The sequence below is a fragment of the Myxine glutinosa genome, chromosome 8, assembly GCF_964187855.1.
Source record: "Myxine glutinosa chromosome 8, kmMyxGlut1.1, whole genome shotgun sequence".
Taxonomy (NCBI): Eukaryota; Metazoa; Chordata; class Myxini; order Myxiniformes; family Myxinidae; genus Myxine; species Myxine glutinosa.
This window is the reverse complement of record NC_136268.1, coordinates 150,955,156-150,980,773: the sequence shown is the minus strand read 5'-3', so window position 1 is coordinate 150,980,773 and position 25,618 is coordinate 150,955,156. Positions and strand designations below refer to the sequence as shown.

Below are 25,618 nucleotides of genomic sequence, written 5' to 3'. Positions count from 1 at the left end.
AGATATATTTTCACTTTGCACAAAAATAACATCAAGTAATCGAATCAATAGGAATGTCCTGTGCCTATAACATCGACGTTATAGGCACAGCTGCATCGAGGCATTGCGTAACATCGACGTGGCTTTTGTTTTAATTAAAACTTTTTGTACTTGTTTTCTTCTTTTTTTTGTGTAGATGGTCTTCATGTGTTCATGATCGACTGAATTCCCACTACTCTCGTGCTATTTGGGGGGTAATGTGGGGTCGCAAGCCTTACTAAATTACTTTGTTCTCTAACCACCATCTCTCCAAAGGAGCACAATTCTTGCTCTGACTTGTCAGCTAACTATTTTCTCACAACCAATCCTGCTCTTCATTTGTTCTCTGGGTTCTCCAGATAATATCTTAATTGTCAACGGTCTCAATCTTCAGAGAGCTGCCATTGGTTTTCAGAATCATTGGAATCTCCCGCGATGAAGCTAACTCAGAGGGCCTTTCACTCACTCACCGCAGGCAGGTTGGTGGTCTTTCTGTCTTCTACCGACTCCTCTCTGGCCTAGCTCCCCCAGCTCTGTCTGTGCTCTGTCCCCCAAATATTCCTACAGGTCGCACAAGAACTGCCAGCAACCCTCTGATGGTGAAACTGCCAAGATCAAGACTCTCTGCTCACCTTCACTCTTTCATTCCTCTTTCCTCCTGCTTCTGGAACAAACTCCCCCAGTCCCTTCAATCCCACTCCTCCCTCCAGGTCTTTAAAACAGCTGTTCACCACCATCTCTTATCTTCCCCCATCTAAAACCTTGATCGTATCTAGCCCCCGTTAATTCACCCCAGATCCACCTTTTTCTAAATTCCGACTTCTTTCCTGGAAGTCCGAGCAGTGTCCATGTGTTTTATACCTTTCCCACCTACCCCCCCCCCCCTTCCCGTGCCTCCTCCCCCCAAGCCCTCTCCCTCCCACAGATCTTCCGATGTCCTTGCTCTCAAATGTTGTACTTGTGTGCTTCCCTCTCTCTCCCCATCTTGTCTCCCGCTCCCTTTATCTCATGTTGTATGTGTCAGTTTGTCTTTTTTTGATTAATGTTAGCTCTTACACGAGCCTCGGTCTTGTATACAAAAAAAAAAGGTTATGCTCCATTTGGCAGTTTCTTAAGGCCGCCTGGACTGCATAGACTTTCGTCTTACTCTGAATGTGTGTAAAACAAAAGAGATGATTTTGGACTTTTGGAAAGGTCACAATCATGAGCCTGTAACCATAAATGGTGATAAGGTAGAAATTGTTAACAAATTTAAATACCTGGGTACCTTTATTGATAACAAGTTAACTTTTGATGGAAATACTGATGCTGTGTACAAGAAATCAATGCAAAGATTGTATCTTCTCAGGAAGTTAAATTCATTTGGTGTTAGCTCTCGTGTGATGCGGATGTTAACAAATTCCTTACTGATCAGTGTTTTATCATTTAATTTGATTTCCTGGTACAGTTATCTTAATGTGCGGAATAAGTCACGATTGAGAAAGGTCATTACACTGGCATTTAAAGTAGGTGGGCCTTCAACCAGTCTGGAGTCTCTATATTTGCGAGCATTGAAAAGGAAGGCGGTGCAGGTGTGTACTGATGAAAGTCATTTCTTGAACGGGCTTTTTGAAAAACTGCCATCAGGGAGACGCTTTCATGTAAGGAGGATGAAGAAGAACATTTTCAAAAGGTCATTTGTACCATGTACAATTCAAATGCTAAATTCAAATTCCTAGACATTTTGCTGTTTAGTCAATCTTCCATTTATTCCCTCATTCCATTAGTCAATATTTTATATTTATTTTATATTTTATATCTTTTTATATTGTTTTCTTATTCCCTTTGTGTTTTATGTTTTAATGATGGTCAACTTACGGTGTCACCAAAGAATAATTTCCCTGAAAATGGGACAATAAAGATTTATTATTATTATATCGTGGTCATACCTTCATGACCATGACCTACATACAGATGCTAAACCAACAGGTTTATATTATCATTCTGAGGCTCCTTGTGTCTGTGTGTCTATTGCTCGGCTGTTCCTCTCCACTTGGTAAACCTCTCTAAAGAGGAATAAAATACATTGGTTTTTGTTCCTTGAGTTTTGAGTTACAAATTTTACAAGCATTACTCATGTATATGATTACCTCACAATTCAAAAGTAGCGTCAAATTAATACACGTGTTAACTCGTACGTGATTGGAAATAAATTTCGCTGAATAAATATTCATGTTGCAAACTGTTGCTCATGAACATGTTTGTAAATGCTACAATGTGATTTACACTAACATAATGAAATCCATGTGTTATGAACTTTTCAGAGACGCAGGCCAGATTCCAACAGGACCGATAGTTCCCACATTGGGTAAGTTCTCAATACTTTTGATTTAAAAAAAAAATCTTTAATTCCTTAACTCAACTTATTCAACAGGATTGTGTGCACAGATGCGTGCATGTTTGTGTTTTGCACGTACGACCATGCATGTATCAACCTGTCTGTCTGTGCCTGAATCTCTCCCTCCAATGGTTGGTCTCTCATCTGACATCACTGACTGATGTGTTTTTTGAAAATGAAGCTTAAATAACAAATGTAATCTATCTATAATTCCAGTAATCTCTGTCTGTCTGTACGTTTGTCTGTGACCGCTGTTTCTCGACAACCACGGGTCCGATATACTTTTAACTTGCCAGGTATATTGCTGGGGACCCGAGGATGTGCCTTTTCAAGGTTTCATATTAATCGGACAATTACTTACCGAGCTATGTCCAAAAAACGATTCAACCAATCAGAGAGCAGCGAACGATCGCGTGTGCCGGCGTTGCGAATGGACCAAACCATTCCATGTAAATAGAGGGGGGGGTTCTGTGGTCGTTGCGAATGGACGAAACCATTTCATGTAAATAGAGGGGGGGGATTGTCACTGTACTCGCAAGCCGTTCGCCGTTCGCTTTGGCGTTGCGAATGGACCAAACCATTTCATGTAAATAGAGGGGGGGGATATAATTTTAGATAGATATATAGTACGGGCATATATATAGTACGGGCATGCCCTAGTCTATCTATAATTCCAGTAATCTCTGTGTGTATGCGACCGCTGTTTCTCGACAACTACCGGTCCGATATACTTGAAACTTGCCAGGTATATTGCTGGGGACCCGAGGATGTGCCTTTTCAAGGTTTGAAATTAACCGGACAAGTAGTTACCGAGCTATGTCCAAAAAACGATTCGACCAATCAGAGAGCAGCGAGCTACCGAGCTATGGCGATTTAGCCGTTCGCCGTTCGCTTTGGCTTTGCGAATGGACCAAACCATTTCATGTAAATAGAGGGGGGGGGGGGGGGTTCTACCGTACTCGCAAGCCGTTCGCTTTGGCTTTGCGAATGGACCAAACCATTTCATGTAAATAGAGGGGGGGGGGGGGGATATAATTTTAGATATATATATAGTACGGGCATGCCCTAGTTTATGTAATGTCAAGTCAAATCAATTTAAGCTTGATACTGAAGACGCGTGCAGTTCGTACTCCCGATGTTGTATGTACTCCCATGTCCTCTAACAACCCGTGTCCTTATAAAATGTCTTTGTCCGAGGTCACCGAGTTCGATTGGTGCAGCTGTGCAGCGATCGGTGCAGCCGTTTGTGCAGCACCCAGGAAAACAACATCGTCACAATGAGAACAATGAACGTCATGCAAACGCGAATGTTATGCGGGAGTCCAAACCTGAGAATGCTGGAGACCAAAGCTGAAATTGGGAAAACTAAATAGCCTATTTTACTCCTGGAGATCCCAGGATTATAAACCCAAAATATCATTGAGATCGGTTCAGCAGTTTTTTCGGTACCTTCGAACAGACAGACAGACGGACGGACATTTGGTGAATTATTAACATATTGTTACAAAAATGACTATGGGGTTAATGTGGGGTTAATTGTAGGATAGTTATATCGTCATGAATGTCAGCATAAACATTTAAAAACCCCAATTAGCATTGACCAGAATTGTGCGAAAGCATCGACCAGGATAGTTAGATTCCCTGTCTCCCATTATTCATGTGTGTCTCTTTCTCCCATACATGTTTAATCCTTAAATCATCCCAATTGTACTTCCACACATAAATCACACTCACTAATACTCACAATGGGGGTGGGGAGGGAGCTATATAAGGCCACAATTACACCGGAGAAAGATAGTCAATAAGAGATCCAGCTGGAACACATCGCCATTGACAGAAGATGCGACCGAGAGCATGGCCTGGACACCCACCCGTGTCGTCTCTCCTCACCACACTGAGCCACACGGCCTGGACCGTCAAAGCTCTCATCTCGGATTCATAGCCTGTGAGTCGCACAACCCAGATCGCCCAGTTATTGACCAAACCCCCCCAGAGAGAGTGAGAGGACAGCCATCGGCATAGCAACGGACAACCATGGACGAGACCATATCGGGGATGTGACCTAGAGCGTGCCTGCATCGTGCCCTTGATGGAAGACACACATTGCACTTATGTATACTGTCTCTCTTGTCCTGTGTTTCCAACTGGGTCTGTCTGTGATAAGATGAGTGCAAATAATAGCAGATATACATTAAACCCATAAATATCAAACCTGGTGTTGGCTTAGCGGTTAGGGTGCTGACTTGGGTTCCTAGGATCCTGGGTTTGAATCCCGGTTGATCGCTGAATTAACACCAGGGGGGTTGACTCAGCCTGTCATCCATCCGAGGTCGGCAAATTGAGTACCAGTTCACTGGTAATTCCCTGTGTGTCGCAAGAGGCAACTAACGGGGTTGGCGGCAGGAAGGGCATCCGGCCATAAAACATTGCTTCAAAAAGGGGACCAAGGTGCCCGAAAAAGGCCAACCCCTGCTCTACGGGGAAAAATTGCCTCTAAAGGTGGTGCTATTCAATCGTAATGTTTAAATGTTAATCGTGTTAATCATTTTGTTAAAGTATCAATTGATGATTGGAATTGAGTGAATACATTAGCTATTACGGTTTTGACAATTTGAGAGCAACTTCTCTGTGTACCTATATTGTTATCGCGGGGCTTAATTTTGAGCATTCGTGTTTTTATAGCAAGAGTTGTAACTCATTGTCTGTATTCACATGGGTGGTCATCTCACACCATAAGTCTTTCATAGTTTCTCATTCACTGTGAATAATAAAGCAATATACTGTGTGGTATATCCTTAAAAGTGAGGCAAATATCTGTGCAAATGTTGCTGCAAGTGCTCCCCAAAATGTTTCTCATGCACTATTAACAATGGCACCCAAGCGTAACGTGATAGACAAAAGTGAATGGAGTGCAAAAGGGCAGAGAAAAGTGATGACCTTGTGCAGAAAAAAACGAAACAAAGGGGACCTTGTCTGGAAACAAAGGGAAATTATTTAAGAGATTATAGGGGAGGAATGGTGGGGGCTTTAGACACATGACAGAAGGGAGGGGGCCGTGTTTTATCTGCTTCACGTAGTTGGAGACTTCATCGCAAAGCCGATTTATTTTTATTTACATGTTTATTTAAATGGTGGTACTTTATGTTTATTTCTGGCTGCTTTCCTTCCTCTATATTCTCTCAAAGCCCTGGAACCTAACCCCCTTTTCCCCATAGGCCCTTCATTTAACTTTTGCGGTTTTGGATATTGTGGCACTTTTCATGAACGTAACCCCCACGATATTTAAGAGTTTACTGTATCATAGTTTTTTTTTTTTTTTTTTTTTTTTTTTTTGTTGTATACAAGATCGAGGCTCGTGAAAGAGCGAACATTAATCACACAGAAAGACAAACCGACACATAAAACATAAAACATATAACATCGGGAGCGGTAGACAAGATGGGGAGAGAGGGGGAAGGACACAAACACAACATTTGAGAGCAGGGACCGAGAGACATGGAGACATCGAGAGATCTGAGAGAGGGCGAGGGCTTTGGGGGGGGGGGGGGCATGGGAAGGGGGCGGTGGGAGAGGTATAAAACATATGGACACTGCCAGGACTTCCAGGAAAGAAGTTAGAATTTCAAACGAGGTGGATCTGGGGTGAATTAGTGGGGGTAGAAAAGATCAAGGTTTTGGATGGGGGAAGATAAGAGATGGTGGTGAACAGCTGTTTTAAAGACCTGGAGGGAGGAGTGGGATTGAAGGGAGTGAGGGAGTTTGTTCCAGAGGCGGGAGAAAAGAGGAATGAAAGAGTGAAGGTGAGCAGAGAGCCGAGATTTCGGCAGTTTAACCATCAGAGGGTTGCTGGCAGATCTTGTGCGACCTGTAGGAATATTTGGGGGACAGAGCACAGAGAGAGCTGGGGGTGCAAGGCCGGAGAGGAGTCGGTAGAAGACAGAAAGACCACCTACCTGCCTGCGGTGAGTGAGTGAAAGGCCCTCAGAGATAGCTTCATCGCGGGAGATTCCAATAATTCTGAAAGCTTTGGTTTCAACAGCGTGAAGCCGAGCTAGGTGTGAGGCAGGAGCACCGGCCCATAGGGGAGAACAGTATTCCATTGAGCTGCGGATGAAAGCCTTGTATGTGGTGAGGAGCTCAGGTGTGCCGAGGAAGGACTTCGCACGACGGAGGATGCCCATTCGGCGACTGGCTTTGGAGGCCAGCTTGGAAATGTGGTTTTCCCAAGAAAGATCATGGCAGATAGTGAGACCCAAAAGCTTGAGCGACAGAACTTCTTGGAGAGGATTGTTGAGAAAGTAGATGGGAGGGTTGTCCAGTCGATCTTTTCGGAGAGACATAGTAAGAGTGTGAGATTTGTCAGGATTGAAAGACATGTTCCACTTGTTTGACCAGTCTGTGATTTTGTCCAAGTCTTCAGAGAGTGAGGAGGCTGCAGACTGCCGATCTGAGGGAAGAGGAATGGAGCGGCAGAGAGTGGAGTCATCAGCAAAGAGATAGAGAGGATTTTCAAGAGAGTCAGAGAGATCATTGATGAAGACCAGAAAAAGCACGGGGCCCAGAACACTGCCTTGGGGAACTCCAGCCTGAACAGGAAGAGGAGATGAGAGAAACCCATTCAGGGCCACACGTTGACGACGACTAGAGAGGAAGTCCGCCAGCCATGCGCTGAGATTTCCATGGATACCAAAGGAGGAGAGTTTGGTGAGCAGAGCGGGGTGCCAGACCGTGTCGAAGGCACGTGATATGTCAAGGGAGACAGCTCTAATTTCCTGTTTGGCATTGAGGACCTCCATCCATTGTTGAGACAGCAGAAGCAGCATGTCCAGAGTAGAGTGACCTTACCTGGTAGAGTACCTGGTCTGAAACCAAATTGATGATCAGAGATCAAGCCATTGGAGAAGAGGAAAGATTTCATATCCGAAGCAATGATGGATTCCATGACTTTGCTGATAATTGGGAGAAGGCTGATTGGTCTGTAGTTGCTAGGATCTGTTTTTGCACCTTTTTTGTGCAAAGCGGTGATGTTGGCTGATTTCCAAGCAGATGGCAGTTGACCTTGAGCAAAAGAGAGGGTGAAGAGAACAGAGAGAGGATGAGATAGAGCGGCAGAGCAGGATTTTAAGACCCGTGGGCTGATGCCGTCGGGTCCAGTTGCAGAATCAGAGTCGAGGGTTGACAGAAACTTTTCCACCTTGTCAGGAGGAAAGGACACGGAGTCCAGGAGCAGCAGGGTACGACTGGGTATGGTGGGTACAGAGAGGGATGGGCATTTAAGCACGTCGTCCAGTTATCTCTGTCTTGTGATTGCATTTTACTTCCATGCTTGTGTCTGTTTTCTATACCTATGTTTGTTGAACACTTAAAGTGCCACCGTATGCAATATCCTACACTGGTGTCTATGAGTGTACGGCATTGCTTATACTGAACCTTTGAGAGATATATCTTCATCGATGCGTTGGACACAAAGTGGATTCTCGGATCATGTGACGCACCTAATGGGTTTGTTGGTCTCGCAGCGTCTCTTTCCTCTTTTAATCGATTAATTTTTGCTTGTATAAGGATATTTGTTAGTTTGTCCACGTTTGTCTCGTCTCTCTGCAAGACTACTGACCGATTGGTTCACTAATCTTGAGCATCTGCGCCAAGACCACCCGGCTCTGCACTTCCGGGGAATCAAACGGCACCACGCACCCCCAAGCATCTCTGCCTGGGACCCCGCCCTGCTTCCATTGAACATCCCACCCTCCCTCCCTGTCATAACCAATAATGATGCCACACTCCCTTATACTGCTCGCCTCCACTCCAAGTGCCGTTTCTAATGAAACTTTCACTATATTGTTGGTCCAAGAGAGCATTGCTTATCTACTCCCTGATGCGCAACCTGTCAGGCAACAGCACTTCATGCAGTATGGTAGTACTGTTTGTGAGTGTGTGGGTCAGTCAGTCAGTCAGTCATGTGGTACAGTGGTTCTCCATGTGGAGGGATGGCACGGGGAAAAAAAATAAATAGCCGCCCCATCAAAGGTGTACAAAATGATATACTGAGAAGCTACTGTAGAGTAAAGTCATAATCCTTTAAAAGCCATACCTTTTATTCTTCAGCATTTGCATAATTATCAAGACTGATAAAGATGCCAGAATACATTGCTAAAGTACCAAATAGGGAGATCGCAAAAAGAATTGATGAAAAAAGCAAAAAAAAAACAATACAACACCACAACCCGTTGAACACCATTTACTACGCATGCGCATACTGGGAAACTCTACAGTGGATTGCAAGTTAAGTACAGTAAGCCCTTGTTTTCTGCGGGTATGGTATCTGATTTTGACTTTACACATGGAATTTCTGTATAATTGTACGTGGAAAAAGCGGTCTCGCTTTTATGAGGTATTGTTCCCCTGGTGTGGATCGGTGTTGTTCTTCATCCGGTCGGTGGTGCTGCTGTGATGTGGGTGGTAACTAGGGTTGCCACCTTCAATGTGGAAAAATAAGGGACACCCCGCCGCCCCGGCCCACCACTAGAACATTTTGAAATTTTTGCCACTTTAAAGCCATTTTTCATGCTTTTATGGACATACATATCTCGCTACGTAAAGTGTGAGCAGATGAGTAGGACTCGTTGTTTTGTGGATATGAAAGAAACTTCATAGGTTCAGATCCACTGCTTAAGCTGCAGATCAGAAAGATTGCATTTTACTGACGTACAAGTCTCATACATTGGCTATGTAGCCTGTGCTGTCCCACATTGTTGGCAGATCAATGAAAATAATCAATATCTCAATCAATCAAGATCAATCGCAATATATCAATATCAATATCAATCTCAATTAATTGACTGACAAAACAACTTACTATTTTAATTTACAGATTTTTATTTCAATCAGTTGAACTAAACAAAAGTAGACAGCACAAGTGTTGCCATTAGACCAACTACCCATTTGGTATGCAATTTAAAGAACTTTAATTAAGCCGATTGAACAGGCCTAAAATATTTACATATAAATATTTACAGTACAGCACCTCAGTGCTCTGAACACCCCTGCCCCCCCCCCCCTCCCATCTCTCTCATTACTTTCTCTTCCATGTGTACTTTTTGTCGCTCCTTGCAGCCTGAAGCAATGGCTTGTCCTTCAAAATTACAGTGTGGAACTCAGCACAGGACAGGTCGAAGTTGAGTGAGACCAGTAGCTCACTCTTCATGAGCTCCACAGAGCATCTGTTCCGGACGTCACTCCATTTGTTGGCCATGCTGGAGAATATTCTCTCCACAAACCCTGTTGAGGCTGGTATGCTCAGTAGGTAGGAAATGACAGACAGCATATTTGGGAGATCAGCTGCCTGAAATACAGTCATCTACTTGGCAGCCATGTCTGTGGTCTTCCATTGATCGCCCTCCTGGAGCTTCTCCACAAGGCTGCTTGCTGTAGTGCACTCATCGTACAGTTCATCCATGTTCAGGCTGGTAATGAGGTTGAGCTTTTCACAGACCTTTTCAAGGTCACTGAAGGTAAACTTGCCATCATGGAGAGATAGAGGCATAAGACAGTGAAGGCAGTTGCTGTCGGAAAAGTCAAACCATTTTTCAATGTACCTTCGGGCAGTGTCAATGAATGCAGTGAATTCCGCCCTTGCCTTGCCTGCATCAACTGGAGAGAGACGCTGCAGCTTCACTTTTGTGAGGTATCCATAGAACTGGTCATCTCACCTCTGTGTGAGTTTGGCTCTAAAGGAATGCATGATGGGATAGAGCTCTAGACAGTTGGTAGCATTGGCCTCAAGCTTCTTAACAACATCTTCGAAGAGGGAGAGAATGTTACCGCGCGTCTGAGTCTCCGTAACTAGGGCAACGGTGACGTCGACACTGAACTTTCCTGCCATTCTCTTCCGCAAATTTTGATTGGGAACATCTATGCTATGTCTTGCGAAACGGTTTTGGTTCTATAAACGATCATGTATTGTAACCATTGTGAAGACCTAGTGTATAATGAAAGTATTGTGTACATGAAAATACAGGACAAATCGCGTCCCGTATTGACTCGATATGGGACACTGCATTTTATTCTCAAATACGGGACGATCCCGTATTATACGGGACGGCTGGCAACCCTAGTGGTAACTGAGACCACACAGTGCATATTGTAATGTACTGTACCTCTCTCTCTCTCTCTCTCTCTCTCTCTCTCTCTGTCTGTGTCTCTCTCCACATCAACACTGTGCTCCATGAAATCGTAATTCATTGCTTTATTGCTAGGTATTGCCCTTCGTGATTTTAGCCTTGTCTCCCAAGAGGCTAGTGGTTATTCAGGTGACAAAAAGTCGAGGAAATGATTATATCCTTGACACAGGAGGTGGAGGCATTGGATAAGCTTGGTCGAGGCGAGAGTTTGGCATTATGGCATTAACGGGGCAGACATTATGGCATTAACAAGTCCAGTATTCTCCAACTAAAGACATGTGCAGAAAACCTAAGGGTTAGTGAATACTCTGGTTTTATGCTGTAATGTGGTGTCATATTATGGTTCTTTTTGAGGGATTCCATCTTGACATCTTTTTTTTTTTCAATTTCTTTAGATTAATCTACTCTGGAATAGAGAAAATCGGAAAACAGAAAACTATCGAGTATGTACTCGTATTATAGACCAGAAGAATAGTATGGAGTACGATAAATAAAACCATGGGTAATCTATAGTACATTTTTAATAACAGACATCAAATACAATTTGACTTGTGCTGACTATCTATACATTTAAAAACGAAAAACATATTGAAGCCGTGAAAGAAAGATTAAGAATAATTAGTTGAGATGGGGGGGGGGGGGAAGGGGGGTCAGTCATGGGGATCGGAATGGGCCTATCAAGATACATTGTTGTTTTTAGTGATAGATACTATTGTCGTGGTTGTGTATGGTCATTGTTCTGTATGGTAATTTGTGTTGTGGAAGTTGAAGCTACTTTATGATATGTAATCTTGAAGATGAAAAAAAACACTTGAAACGCCAAAGATACTACGCAAGTAATAAATAAAAGAGCATCCGCCTTTTCCTGTATCATCTTCCATATCTGTGAAATTGGTTTGCATCAGAGATTTGTTTCATTTTACTTTAAATTATGCTATTTGTGAATATTGTGGATCTTTAAGAAATGTTTTCTTTTGGAAAATACTCATTTATTTAGCAAATTGTAGAGATAGGTATTTTAATGTGCAGAATGTTTCCGATTGGTTATAAAGTTTCTTGTTTCCCCCTTGTCTCTCCCAGGCCGGCGTAATGCTCCTCCCCTCGATTTGACAGGCCTCCCAGGAACTGAAAAACTTACAGAAAACGAGAAAGAGGTAACGTGGGCTTGATGGGTTTAAATTTGCTTCGGCATACTTGTGTGAAGAAAGAACCACCTTTAGAGGCCATTTTTCCCCGCAGAGCAGGGGTTGGCCTTTTTTGGGCACCTCGGTCCCATTTTTGAAGCAACGTTTTATGGCCGGATGCCCTTCTTGCCACCAACCCTGTTCGTCGCCTCTTGCAACAAACAGGGAATTACCAGTGAACTGGTACTCAATTTGCCGACCTCGGAAGGATGACAGGCTGAGTCAACCCCCCTGGTGTTAATTCAGCAATTGACCGGGATTCGAACCCAGGATCCTAGGATCCCAAGCCGGCACCCTAACCGCTAAGCCAACACCAGGTTGGCCAGCACACCAGCCAACACTTGTGTGAAGGTTGATAAATATTAGTTTTGATCTTTTATATCTTAACAAGAATGACCCCACTGTGGTCACAACCTGTGACACAAAATATATATATTTTTACTTCCTCTGTCAACTCAACTCCCTCATCCTTGCTGTTGAAGGTATTATCCAATTAATCTCCAAGGGTCTTCATGTTTGGTTCAATATCAATTATGAGTCTGACGAAAAGCTGGTTCTGCTTTCAGGCCATGAGTACACACCCCATGCAGGAGTGGCAGCAAGGGTCAGGCGATTATGCTCTATTATTATATATATATTTTTTAGGGAGGTGCGTACCGTACCGCCTTGATTAAACCTCACTAATAATTTAACATTCGACCCAAACAAATATATGTGTATATATAGCCTAAAGTGGCCCAGGTTGCCTTGAAAGGCTCACTTTGGATATGGAGGAAGTTTATGGAGGCACGTCGAACGGTGTAGGTTGAGGTTACGGAATAGAAATGGAGACGTGTGAATGGTGTATGTGTGGGTGTGTGTGTGTTGCAGGAGTGGGTGTGTGTGTGTTGCAGGAGTAGGTGTGTGTGTTGCAGGAGTGGGTCATGAGTGGGTGTGGTTTTGCATGAGTGGTGCATGTTGGTAAGGGTAGGTGGTTGGTTGGTTGTGTGTGGATTTTTTATTTTTTTTTACTATTATAATTTCTTATTTTGTGTATGTGAGTGAGTGAGTGGGTGAGGGTGTGTGTTTTTGCATGAATGAATTTTTGCATGAGTGTGTGTTTTTGTATGTTGACTGGTGTATGTTGTAAGGGTAGGTGGTGTGTGTGTGTGTGTGTGTGTGTGTGTGTGTGTGTGTGTGTGTGTGTGTGTGTGTGTGTGTGTGTGTGTGTGTGTGTGTGTGTGTGTGTGAGTGTGAATGATCTGGTGTGTTTTGTTGGTGAGTCGTGAAGGGTATAAAGGTGGGTATTTGAGTGTTCTACCATGTTTGTTTGGTGCTGTGGATTCTGGATGTGGAGGTGTTGCTGTTGTAGTCTGTGTTCGCACTGGCTGGGGGTGGGGGTATGTACGCATCCAGGTGTAGTTGCTGCATGTGGAGGTGTATGTGCCCCTGCTGGCCCACCTTAACTGACCGTATCGAGGTTGAAGGGCCGAAACGGGATGATGCTGAGGACCTCGACTGAGGATCCGGTCAGTGAGGCACACTTGCGACCAGATGTGTTTTGAACTTATGTATATATATGTATACACAAAGAATTAAGTTAAGCACCCCCCCCCCCGTTTTTTTACAACCTCGCACATTACAAGTTTGTTGTCGTCAAAACAGTGTAATACACCCATGATATTGCTATATTTTCTGGAGAAGTGATATTATGGTCACATAAAAACATAACAATCATGCCGTTTTCAATATTTTATTCTGAATAATTTAAGGTGAAATTTTTTGGGAATTTTAGGCATATTTTCACCTCAATTTAAGTATGGAGCTATAGGTCCATCACGGACAGTGTGGATGACGTTTATGTTTTCTAACGTACAGTCATTGTTCTGAGAAGACCTCTAGCGATATTTGCGTCAATAACGTGTGTAGGACCCACGTGATCGGATCACTGACTCAACCCTACGTCTCATAGACCCTGTAAGCCGTCGTATGCGTTGCTGTGGCAGGTTGTTCCATTCCCGATGTAATGCACGTTCCAATTCATCCAGATTGGCTATTGGAGGGACCATCTTCGCAATTTGTCGTCCCAACATGTCCCAAACGTGCTCGAGGGGGTTCAGGTTCAGGACAGGATTAGGGGGTGCTTAACTTAATTCTTTGTGTAGGGGTGCTTAACTTAATTCTTTGTGTATATATACATGTCGTGAAGTTAATGGTTCCATCCGAGCGATGCCCTCTGTCTCCTTCACATTACTTATGATGCTATTCCGACGCCGACCGCGTGGGGAGGATTTATATACCACCTGTGAGTAAGGAAGGGTCATTCCGCTCTCCTGTGTCTTCGAGTTGGTAAGATTGTTGCAAGACCTGGTCTACATTTGCTAATATCTCTGCAATGGCGTAATGGTAATGAAAGTGCTCAGAGATGCTTGCTTAATAGCCTTTGTGTTCTCTTTTGTAGATCAGTTGCATTCAAGTGAATAAAAGCTCACGGCTTGGTGTTTTTTGGTGAATCGTCTCGCTTCGTTTTACCACAATACATACAAAGTGCATTCAGAAAGTATTCAGACCCCTTCACTTTTTTCACATTTTGTTATCTTGCAGCCTTATGCTGAAATCGTTTAAATTCATTTTTTCCCTCATCAATCTACACTCAATACCCCATAACGACAAAGAGAAAACAGAATTTTACAAAGTTTTGCAAATTTATTAAAAATAAAAAACTGAAATATCACATCGACATAAGTATTCATACCCTTTGCGATGACACTTGAAATTTAGCTCAGGTGCCTCCCATTTCTCTTGATCATCTTTGAGATGTTTTTACACCTTGATTGGAGTCCATCTGTGGTAAATTCAATTGATTGGACATGATTTGGAAAGGCACACACCTGTCTATATAAGGTCTCACAGCTGACAATGCATATCAGAGCAAAAACCAAGCCATGAGGTCGAAGGAACTGCCTGCAGAGCTCAGAGACAGGATTGTGTCGAGGCACAGATCTCGGGAAGCCTACAAAAAAATCTCTGCTGCATTGAAGGTTCCCAAGAGCACAGTGGCCTCCATAATTCTTAAATGGAAGAAGTTTGGAACAACCAGGACTCTTCCTAAAGCTGGCCGCCCGGCCAAACTGAGCAATCGGGGGAGAAGGGCCTTGGTGATAGAGGTGACCAAGAACCCGATGGTCACTCTGGCTGAGCTCCAGAGATCCTGTGTGGAGATGGGAGAAACTTCCAGAAGGACAACCATCACTGCAACACTCCACCGATCTGGGCTTTATGGCAGAGTGGCAAGACGGAAGCCTCTCCTCAGTGAAAGACACATGAAAGCCCACGGAATCTTGTGCGCTTTGCCTGCCAAGCTCCGGAATATATACATATATATTGTAATATTATATATATTATATTGTAGCGGTTACCGCTGGATGCACACAATCGCCTTGCACCGGCCAGAACACGGCTAGACGCGCCTCTCCCGGGCATGCCCGGACTCACTGTTCCCGGGCACGCCCGAACCTCCCGGGCACGCCCGGTCTCGTCTTTCCCGGGCATGCCCGCTATCGCCTTTTCAGGGCTCGCCCAGAGCGTCCGGGCATGCCCGCTATCGCCTTTCCAGGGCTCGCCCAGAGCGTCCGGGCATGCCCGCTATCGCCTTTCCAGGGCTCGCCCAGAGCGCCCGGGCACGCCCAGCCTCGACTTGCCAGGCCGCAGCCAAACACGCCCGGGCAGGTCCAGACTCGCCTTTCCAAGGCTCGCCCGTGACACCCGGGCATGCCCGGTATAGCTTTTGCCGGGCAAACTTCCCGACATAAATGTGTATATATATTGCTGCCCGATAAACGGGCTTGTCAGAATACCTGAGCTGTTTTGTTTCAATAAAGCAACTCGGACGAATTCCGTCTTTGGTCGCGTCAATTCTTTCGACTCGCGTTGGAGCGCAGCTCCTTCACTGGTGACCTACCGACATGGATACGGGAGTGACGCTTAAACTGCCTACCTTCTGGGAGGCTCACGCGGCTGTTTGGTTCGCTCAGGCGGACTCTCAGTTCGCCCTGCGAGGCATCACCGCGGACGACACCCGCTTCCACCATGTTGTGGCGGCGCTCGGTTCCGCCACCGCGGCCCGCGCCCTGAGCCTCCTCGAGCACCCGCCGGCTGCTGACAAATACGACGCGCTGAAGACACTCCTCCTCGATGCTTTCACCCTCTCACCGGCAGCACGCGCACGGCGCCTGCTCGCTCTGCCCGAGCTCGGCGACACGCACCCGTCAGAGCGCATGGACTATATGCTCTCGTTGCTCGGTGAGCACTCTCCGGATTTTCTGTTCCGCGAGCTGTTCCTTCGCCAGCTGCCTCACCCGGTACGCCTCGCCCTGGCTGGCACGTTGATCACGGATTCCCGCGCCCTCGCCAGGGAAGCCGATAAGATCTCCTCGGCGGGCCAGCACATCGGCGCGGTTACCTGGAGCCCGCCGCCATCCGAGGCGACGCCCACGACGCCCGAGCGCCCTGCGCGGTTGGAGGCCGAACTGCCGGTGCAACTGGCGGCCGCCACGCCGCACCGCCCGCTTCCGACACGACGGCCGGGGCCTCCACCTGACCGTGCGTGGTGTTATTACCACGCCAGGTTCGGACACAAGGCTCGGATGTGCCGGCCCCCGTGCACTTTCGGCAGGTCGGGAAATGGCCGGGCCGGCGTTCATTCCCAGCCATGAGCGCTGGCCACTCGGGCAACTTGCTGTTTATTCGGGACAAAGCGTCTGGGCGGCGTTTCCTGTGTGACACCGGCGCCCAACTGAGCGTCATACCCGCCTCCGAGCAGGACAGGCGGGACGCCGTTTGCGGCCCCTCTTTGGTCGCTGCTAATGGCTCGGCCATACGCACTTTCGGCCCACGCGTCGTCACCCTCTGCTTCGGCAGCCAGCGTTTTCAATGGACTTTTGTGACCGCCTGCGTCCCCATGGCTTTGCTGGGCGCCGACTTCCTCTGCGCGCATGGGCTGCTGGTCGACGTCAAACGTCGTCGCCTTGTCAACGCCGAGACCTTCAGCTCCCTGGCGTGCACGATGAGCAGCTCCGCGCCGACCGAACTGGGGTGCGCCCTCCCGGCAGCGAACGAGTTCGCTCGCCTGCTCGCGGAATTCCCGGCCCTCACGCGGCCGACGTTTTTGGTCGTCGCGGTGCGGCACGGGATCGAGCACCACATACCCACTACGGGCCCGCCGGTCTACGCCAGGGCCCGTCGCCTCGACCCGGCCAAGCTCGCCATGGCGAAGGCCGAGTTCGACGCGTTGGAGCACCTCGGCATCGTGCGGCGCTCCAATAGCGCGTGGGCCTCGCCACTGCACATCGTGCCAAAGCCGGGGGGTGGATGGCGCCCGTGTGGCGACTACCGCCGTCTCAACGACGCTACCACCCCCGACAGGTACCCGATCCCGCATATTCAGGACTTTTCCGCCCGTTTGGCGGGACGGGTCATCTTTTCGAAAATTGACCTGATACGGGGCTACCACCAGGTACCTGTCCGGGCGGCCGACGTCCCGAAGACGGCCGTCATCACGCCGTTCGGCCTGTTCGAATTTTTGCGGATGCCGTTTGGCCTCAAGAACGCGGCCCAGGCGTTCCAGCGCTTGATGGACGGCATGCTGCGCGACCTGCCGTTTCTTTTCGTCTATCTGGACGATATCCTCGTCGCCAGCACGTCCCGCGCCGAGCACCTCCTCCACCTCCGAACACTGTTCGGTCGCCTCAGCGAGCACGGCTTAATTGTCAACCCGGTCAAATGCCACTTCGGCGCGACGACCGTTGACTTTTTGGGCCACCGCATCACCAAGACCGGGGCCGTGCCGCTGCCGACCAAGGTCGAGGCCATCACCACGTTCCCGCGTCCCCGTTCCATCAAGGCCCTCCAAGAGTTCCTCGGCATGGTGAATTTTTATCACCTATTCGTGCCCCGCGCTGCTCAGCTCATGCGGCCCCTTTACGAGGCCCTCCGGGGCAAGCCGGCCAAGCATGACATTGTTTGGTCCGCGGCCATGGACGCGGCCTTCGCCAGCGCCAAACGGGCCCTCGCCGACGCAACGCTGCTGGCTCACCCGGTGCTCAACGCGCCCATTGCCCTCACTACGGACGCCTCCAACTACGCGGTGGGCGCCGTCCATGAGCAATGGGTGGACGGGGTTTGGCAGCCACTCGCTTTTTTCAGCCGGCAACTCCGGCCGAACGAGTTAAACTACAGCACGTTCGACCGCGAGCTGCTCGGGCTATTCCTGGCCGTTCGCCATTTCCGACACCTCCTGGAGGGCCGCCCGTTCACGGCTTTCGTCGACCACAAGCCGTTGGTCTACGCAATGGCTAAGGTCACGGAGCCGTGGTCGGCCCGCCAGCAGCGCCACCTCTCCGCCGTGTCGGAGTTCACCACGGACATCCGGCACGTCGCCGGCAAAGACAACGCCGTGGCCGACTGTCTTTCTCGGGCCAGCGCGAACGCGGTCCACCTCGGCGTGGACTTCGCGCTCATGGCGGCCGACCAGACCACCGACGCCTCGGTGCAGGCACTCCGTGCGGCGGACACAGGCCTCCGCCTGGCCGACATTCCCTTCGCTGGCACCGTCCTGCTCTGCGACGTCTCCCAGGGCCAGCCTCGCCCCATCGTGCCCGTTTCCTGGCAGCGCCGCATCTTCGCCTCCATCCACGGCCATTCTCACCCGGGCCGGAAAGCTTCTCAGAAGCTGGTGTCGGCGCGTTTCGTCTGGCACGGCCTTCGACAAAACATCCGCGACTGGGCCAACGCCTGCACGGCCTGCCAGCGGGTCAAGGTCCACCGCCACACCCAGGCCCCGCTGGCACCTTTCGCCGTGCCTGAATGGCGTTTCGACCACGTCCACGTGGACCTGGTGGGTCACCTGCCCCCCTCGTGGGGGTTCACCCACCTGCTCACCATGGTGGACAGGACCACCAGGTGGCCGGAGGCTGTGCCCCTCGCGTCCACCCCCACCGCCGACGTGGCGCAGGCGTTCATCGCCACCTGGGTCGCGCGCTTCGGCGCACCAGCGGACATCTCGTCCGACCCCGGCCCACAGTTCACGTCTGAGCTTTGGGGCGCGGTCGCCCGTTCGTTGGGGGTCACGCTGCACCGCACCACGGCCTACCACCCCCAAGCCAACGGGTTGTGCGGGCGGTTTCACCGCTCCATGAAGGCCGCACTCATGGCCGGCCTTCAGGACGACGGTTGGGCCGACCGGCTGCCGTGGGTCCTTTTGGGCCTTCACACGGCCCCCAAGGAAGACCTCCAGGCGTCCGCCGCCGAGCTCGTCTACGGCCAGCCGCTCCGCGTCCCGGGCGAATTCGTGCCCGACGCTACTAGTCCCTGGTCCGCCGCTCGCCAGCGCTCGGACCTCCAGGAGGCCGCCCGACGATTTGCCCCCGTGCCGACGTCCCGCCACGGTGGCCCCCAGTCCTACGTCCTCCCGGCGCTTCGCACAGCGGAGTACGTCTTTGTGCGTCATGACGCGCACCGGGGGCCACTCCGGCCGCCGTACGACGGGCCCTTCCGGGTCCTGCGACGGGGCGACAAGTCTTTCATCGTCGACTTCGGCGGCCGGCCGGACCGGATTTCTGTGGACCGCCTCAAACCGGCGCACATGGACGTCGACCGACCACCACGGTTGGCCCTTCCTCCGCGGCGAGGCCGCCCCCCGTCCACAGTTCCCCCCGCTCGACCACCCACCACCACGTCGGACCCCTCCCCACGACCCTCCAGGGGTCGCTTCGGCCGGGTCATCCGGACCCCCCTTAAATTGACCCTGCCGGTGCAGGTCGATTCTGGAGGGGCGTGTGTAGCGGTTACCGCTGGATGCACACAATCGCCTTGCACCGGCCAGAACACGGCCAGACGCGCCTCTCCCGGGCATGCCCGGACTCACTGTTCCCGGGCACGCCCGAACCTCCCGGGCACGCCCGGTCTCGTCTTTCCCGGGCATGTCCGCTCTTGCCTTTCCAGGGCTCGCCCAGAGCGTCCGGGCATGCCCGCTATCGCCTTTCCAGGGCTCGCCCAGAGCGTCCGGGCATGCCCGCTATCGCCTTTCCAGGGCTCGCCCAGAGCGCCCGGGCACGCCCAGCCTCGACTTGCCAGGCCGCAGCCAAACACGCCCGGGCAGGTCCAGACTCGCCTTTCCAAGGCTCGCCCTTGACACCCGGGCATGCCCGGTATAGCTTTTGCCGGGCAAACTTCCCGACATAAATGTGTATATATATTGCTGCCCGATAAACGGGCTTGTCAGAATACCTGAGCTGTTTTGTTTCAATAAAGCAACTCGGACGAATTCCGTCTTTGGTCGCGTCAATTCTTTCGACTTGCGTTGGAGCGCAGCTCCTTTAATATATATATATATATATATATATATATATATATATATATATATATATATATATATATATATATATATATATATATATATATATATATATTATATATATATATCCATCCATTTACACATTGGAACATAATTATATATATATATATATATGTATATATATATATATATATATATATATATATATATATATATATGTATATATGTATATATATATATGTGTATATATATATATATGTGTATATATATATATATATGTATATATATATATGTGTATATATATATATATGTATATATATATATATGTATATATATATATATATGTATATATATATATATATATGTATATATATATATATATGTATATATATATATATGTATATATATATGTATATATATATATATATATGTATATATATATATATATATATATGTATATATATATATATATATATATATATATATATATGTATATATATATATGTATATATATATATATATATATATTGTTGCGGATCTCAGATTACGGCGCTCCCCTTACCGAGGGGGGTTTAATCGCCTCGTCTATTGCACTGGCCGTCCGAGTCCTAGAAGATATGGCGCTCCTTCCGGTCGGAAGCAGGGCGATACTTCTGCCCGAGCCACGGACAAGATGGAATTTTGCCGAGCGGTTTAGCAATCCGAAGCTCGAGCCGTTAGCGGCAGTCTAAACCCGATTATAGCGGTTCCTATATCGTGCCACCGATATTCAATTTGGGACAGGACGCAAGCGATCGGATGAGAGGAACCAAAGAATAAGAAGGGTGAAGGAAGAACAAATATGATTTATTAACTGCACTAAAAGAGGAAACGAAAGGCAAGAATATACAAAAGAAGGAAATAAAAGGACATAGGGCAACCTTATACACTCTTATATAACACGCCCAGGACAATACAAACACACTTACACTAATGGGGGTGGTGGTGGTGGGGAATGGAAGAGAAGGGTCCAAGCAGATGGTTCCAGGCTCCGGGTCCGCCGCGAAGAATGGCAGGCAGCTTCGCGTGTCGTTGGCGCGCGACCCGACCTTACATATGCGAGGGGCGGGGAGGCTGTGTGGCGCTGTGCGTATAGCGTGCCGAACACTCTCAAACCAAACGGGAGTTCGTATCAAACGATCGTTCCAAGCGATCCTCTGCGCAGTGTTTCTTATCATCCGCCGTCTCTGCGCTGTTCTCTCAATCGCAATGGTCCCCTGCGCAGTTCTTCATCAATGGCCTCCCCTCGCACATCTCTCAGGTTTGACTCCTTCTCTCTCCCTGGTGCATCTCCCTTCGCATCCCTTTAGGTTTGCCTTCTTCTCTCTCCCTGGCGCATCTCTCCGAGGGCTTGGCGCTTGCGCTTTTATAACCCGCTTAGAAATCAAGCCGCGCTTCATCGAGCCACGCCTATTAACGAGCTCACCTCAGCCCTGGTTGGTCAGCGAGGGCTCACTGGCTCCACCCTCGACGGCTCGTGGGCGAGGCCACACCTCCTCCTGTGGCTCCGCCCCTTCTTTCCTCGGACCACATGTTCAATGGAGTTTGGAAGCGAGCGCTAAGGCAGCGACGACGGTAATAAGATTATGTGGCAGCATTGGGAAGGACAAGCCCCACTTGTAGGTGCTACTGGCACTTTGGAGAGAGAGAGAGAGAGATTGGGGGTAATTGAAGGGGCCTAGGTTATTTGATTAATGCAACGCAGATTCAACTATTGGAAACAGATCCTTACCTGAAACACATACTAATGAAATAACTAAAGAAGAAGCCTATGGTGTGCTACGTGTTGCTCGTGGCCTAACTAGGGTGCGACCTTTGACCTTTACACCAAAAATGGGAATATTTACAGGGGATTATTTATAAGGGAATATTACAGATATTACAAAGTGGAGGGTTCTAAAAACCACAACACTGCACCCTCATTACCTCCAGGGCCGGCCCGACCCGAAAGAACTTTAACTTAGTGTGACACTCAGGTGTGGTAACCCTCTACTATTAACTTCACCCTGAGTGCGACATTTTTTTTTTTTAAACAACTAAGTATGTCCCACCTGCTGCGTTGCATTCTATCTAACAGAGTCACGCCCACAGGATAACCGAATCACGGAATTGTCTTCAAAACTACACATTGACGGTGGGGAGCATTATTTACAAAGACACTATTTGGTATTTCAACGCAAACCCAGGACCTATCTTTTGGGAAACAAAAGAAGATGTTTTGAAAAGAGGAAAGGCATGCACTGCACTGCACCGATACCACCAGCACCAACAAGCACCAATATTCAAAAAGCACCAACATGCACAAAAAGCACCAAAAGCACCATCCGGTGCACAGTCATCACATTTCAAGAATAAGCAACGACTCCTTGCGACGTCTTCTCTGCTGGGCCGATGTTTCTGGATGACTTCTTTGCTTGCGGCCTATTTTAAATCTAAAAAGAAGGCACAAAACGCGTCCACTTTTTTTAATTAGGGCCAGCAGGGGCCAACTAAAGGTGGTTCACCTGCTTGGCTTAGGTGCCACCTTACCGTGGTCCGCAAGCAAGATTCACAGCAGCGATGCCAGGCCCCAAAACGTGGGGTCCATAAATGTGGTGCTTGCCCACAGACCTGTGGTCCATATGGTGGTGCTCGGCCACAACAACGTGCAGTCCATAAGTGTAGTACCGGTCCAGGCAGGCAGCAGCGAGGGTGCGGGCACCTGTGCACTCCCCCCGGGCCCAAAAGAAGCAAATCCATGATTGGGGGAAGGAAGACAAAGCAGGGTTAGCGGGGTGTAAGGGCGCAAGAGTACACATTAACACGAGGTAATGCAGAGGTGAGGTGCGCAGGAGAGCGAGCGGAGAAAACTCGTCCCTACCGTACGTCGTCCCTCCCCCCCCCCCCCCCGTCCCCCCCCCCCCCCCCCCGTCACCTAATTTACCCTTGCCCTTACCCCGTATTTACACAATTTACAAATCCGTCGCTAACGTCCTGTCTTCCCCATATCTCCCCTAATCCAAGTTCATCAACAATCCCAATTTCTCATTAATCCCTCTATGCCGAATTTACCATCAATACCTCATAAGGAGGAAGAGATGGAACAATGAGCAATGTCACACCCACGTCATGATGCGTCTTACATACCAGACATTTTCAAAAAACTGGTGGTGTGGAGTCCTATCACCCTGGTGAGTGGATGCAGATGGTGCGAAGAGACTTCAATCCTAACTATCTTCTAAATGACTTTAACACTTTTACTCTACCCGGGGTCTTTCCCTGCCAAACCATTGGCCATTTTACACTATGTGGTTCTAAAAACCGAACTCCCATTGACCAAACTGTGGTGCTCACCAATTTGGGGTCTCACTCCCCCTGGCGTTGTCTTAGCGGTCAGGGTGCCGGCTTGGGATCCTATGATCCTGGATTCGAATCCCGGTCGATCGCTGAATTAACGCCAGGGGGGTTGACTCAGCCTGTCATCCTTCCGAGGTCGGCAAATTGAGTACCAGCTTGCTGGGATGAATGATCACGGTGTGTACCCCTATTCAGAATAGGCACACTGTATCCCTGCGCATCGTAAGAGCGTGACCAAGGGTTGGCGTCAGGAAGGGCATCCGGCCATAAAAACATTGCCTCAAACAGGGAACCATGATTGTCATGGGGCCCGCAAGGCTAACCCCCGCTCTAGCGGGGAAAAATGGCCTTAAAACGATCATTCATTCATTCATTCACTCCCCCGATTCTTCACCCTGTGCCCTTGCACAATTTCAAGGCTGGGTCGTGTGGTGCTCCCAGCATGTCCGCTCACCTGCACACCTCCGCCACTGCAGTTGTCTCCTGAGCTTACCTGCTCCTTACCCTAACCTACCTGGGGAAGGCCCTCTGGCTCCCTTACCCCACTACCGCCCTCTCTGGCGTCGGGCAACCCGGGGCCTCTCCTGGGATCCTCGGGCCCCACTCACAACTACCCTAACCGGCTCCCAGAGCCTACCTGTGGCCTCACCTGGCCGACAAACTACCAGTGGCGGAGTGCCCCAATAACCATACGCACCAATTAAGCCACATGCCCAGCCATTCCACATACTCATGCACCCAACAAAAACACTACTTTCCACTACCCGCACCACACGTGTCAATATCCATGCAAATGTTGCCTATACCCTCTACCTGGCTTTACACTACCCACCCCGAGCGTCTGTGAATGGGTTCCACCTCACCCCATTCACTCCTTCGCACCATGCATTCCACACCTTTTATTCCGACACCAAGCATTCCACACTACTTATTCGCACACCATTTATCTCACACACCTTTTGTCTCGCACACCTTTTGTGCTCACACATCTTTTTCCTCGCACACCTCAACACAATTCCATTTGTCTCAATACAATTTCTCACACACACAGCATCATCTATCTAACTGATTTCCCCTACTCTTGTGCTTCCCTCGTCGTCCCTTTAAACTATGCACTCCCTTGTCATTATCAACCATCTAATCTACCTACGTCCCCACTACAGTACAAGTGTCACTACTTAAATCTCTGTCTCTGCAGTCTTCTAGTTCCCTAACATTATCCTAGCCCTCCCTCGGCTAGCTTCGGTGCCCCATGGAGGTAACCATTGCTGGCACCTCCATGTGCCTATCACTGCCATCCCCCTAAACTAATGCTCATGGGCCCTGGCGTGTGAGGAATGGTGAACTACCATTCCTCCACGTAGGGTACACTACTCTCACAGTCCGCTGCGCGAGGAGCCTCTTCATGTGGATGTATGTCATCACGGCTCGGCCTTGAAGGGCCGAGCGATCCATGCGGTGGTTGGTCTCCTGTATGAGTGTCCGTCCGGCATTTTCGATCCAAGGGGGCGGGAGGAGGTATGGACGGGCCGAGGTGCAGGGCTTCATCCCTGCGCGGGGCCTCGTGGTCCCACGCACGATGACCCAACCGGCACCGGTCGGAGCACCGCACCCGGCAAGGTGCGCGGCTCCGAAAACTCCAAACTCCCCTTGAACCTCGCAGATGGCTTTTGCCGCCACGGCACGGCACCAACCATACAGTGCGGGGGCCGGTACGAATCGTGCATGCCGGTCCTTGTGAGACCGCCGCGGCACTGATCCCCGCCGGTCCCTGTTGCACACCACTCACCGGGGGCTCGTGTCTGCTACCCATCCCGCTAAACGCTACCCCGGTCGGTGTCGATGCTTGAGCCGCATCCTCACACCTCGCGAACCACTCCGCACTCGCACACCCAGGCGTCCCCGCGCCTCCCATACACTCCGTTACTGCACACTCTCCTTCCACATTCTCTGGTGTGCATTCTCCCTCACACTCAGTACTCATACCTGTACACCTAGGCGCACTCATGCCTTTCACACACTTTGTTGCACACTACCCAGGCACACGCGTACCTTCCACACACCCCATCATCACACACTTTTCTGTTACACACTCCGTAACACCCTCGGGTGTGCACTCCTGCACACACTCTGCAACACGCTCTGGTGTGCA

At 49.0% G+C, this 25,618-nt stretch overlaps 1 protein-coding gene across 2 annotated transcripts in view; it reads left to right on the top strand.

The window, feature by feature from the left end:
- The window catches only part of TADA2A (transcriptional adaptor 2A), a 158,680-nt gene that overhangs the window by 125,094 nt on the left and 7,968 nt on the right, over positions 1-25,618 (top strand). For both annotated transcript variants that reach the window (XM_068125400.2, XM_068125399.2), the window contains 2 exons: positions 2,322-2,365; positions 11,656-11,729. In XM_068125400.2, coding sequence (XP_067981501.1) covers positions 2,322-2,365; positions 11,656-11,729 — 118 coding nt within the window. The remainder of the gene's footprint in view (positions 1-2,321; positions 2,366-11,655; positions 11,730-25,618) is intronic.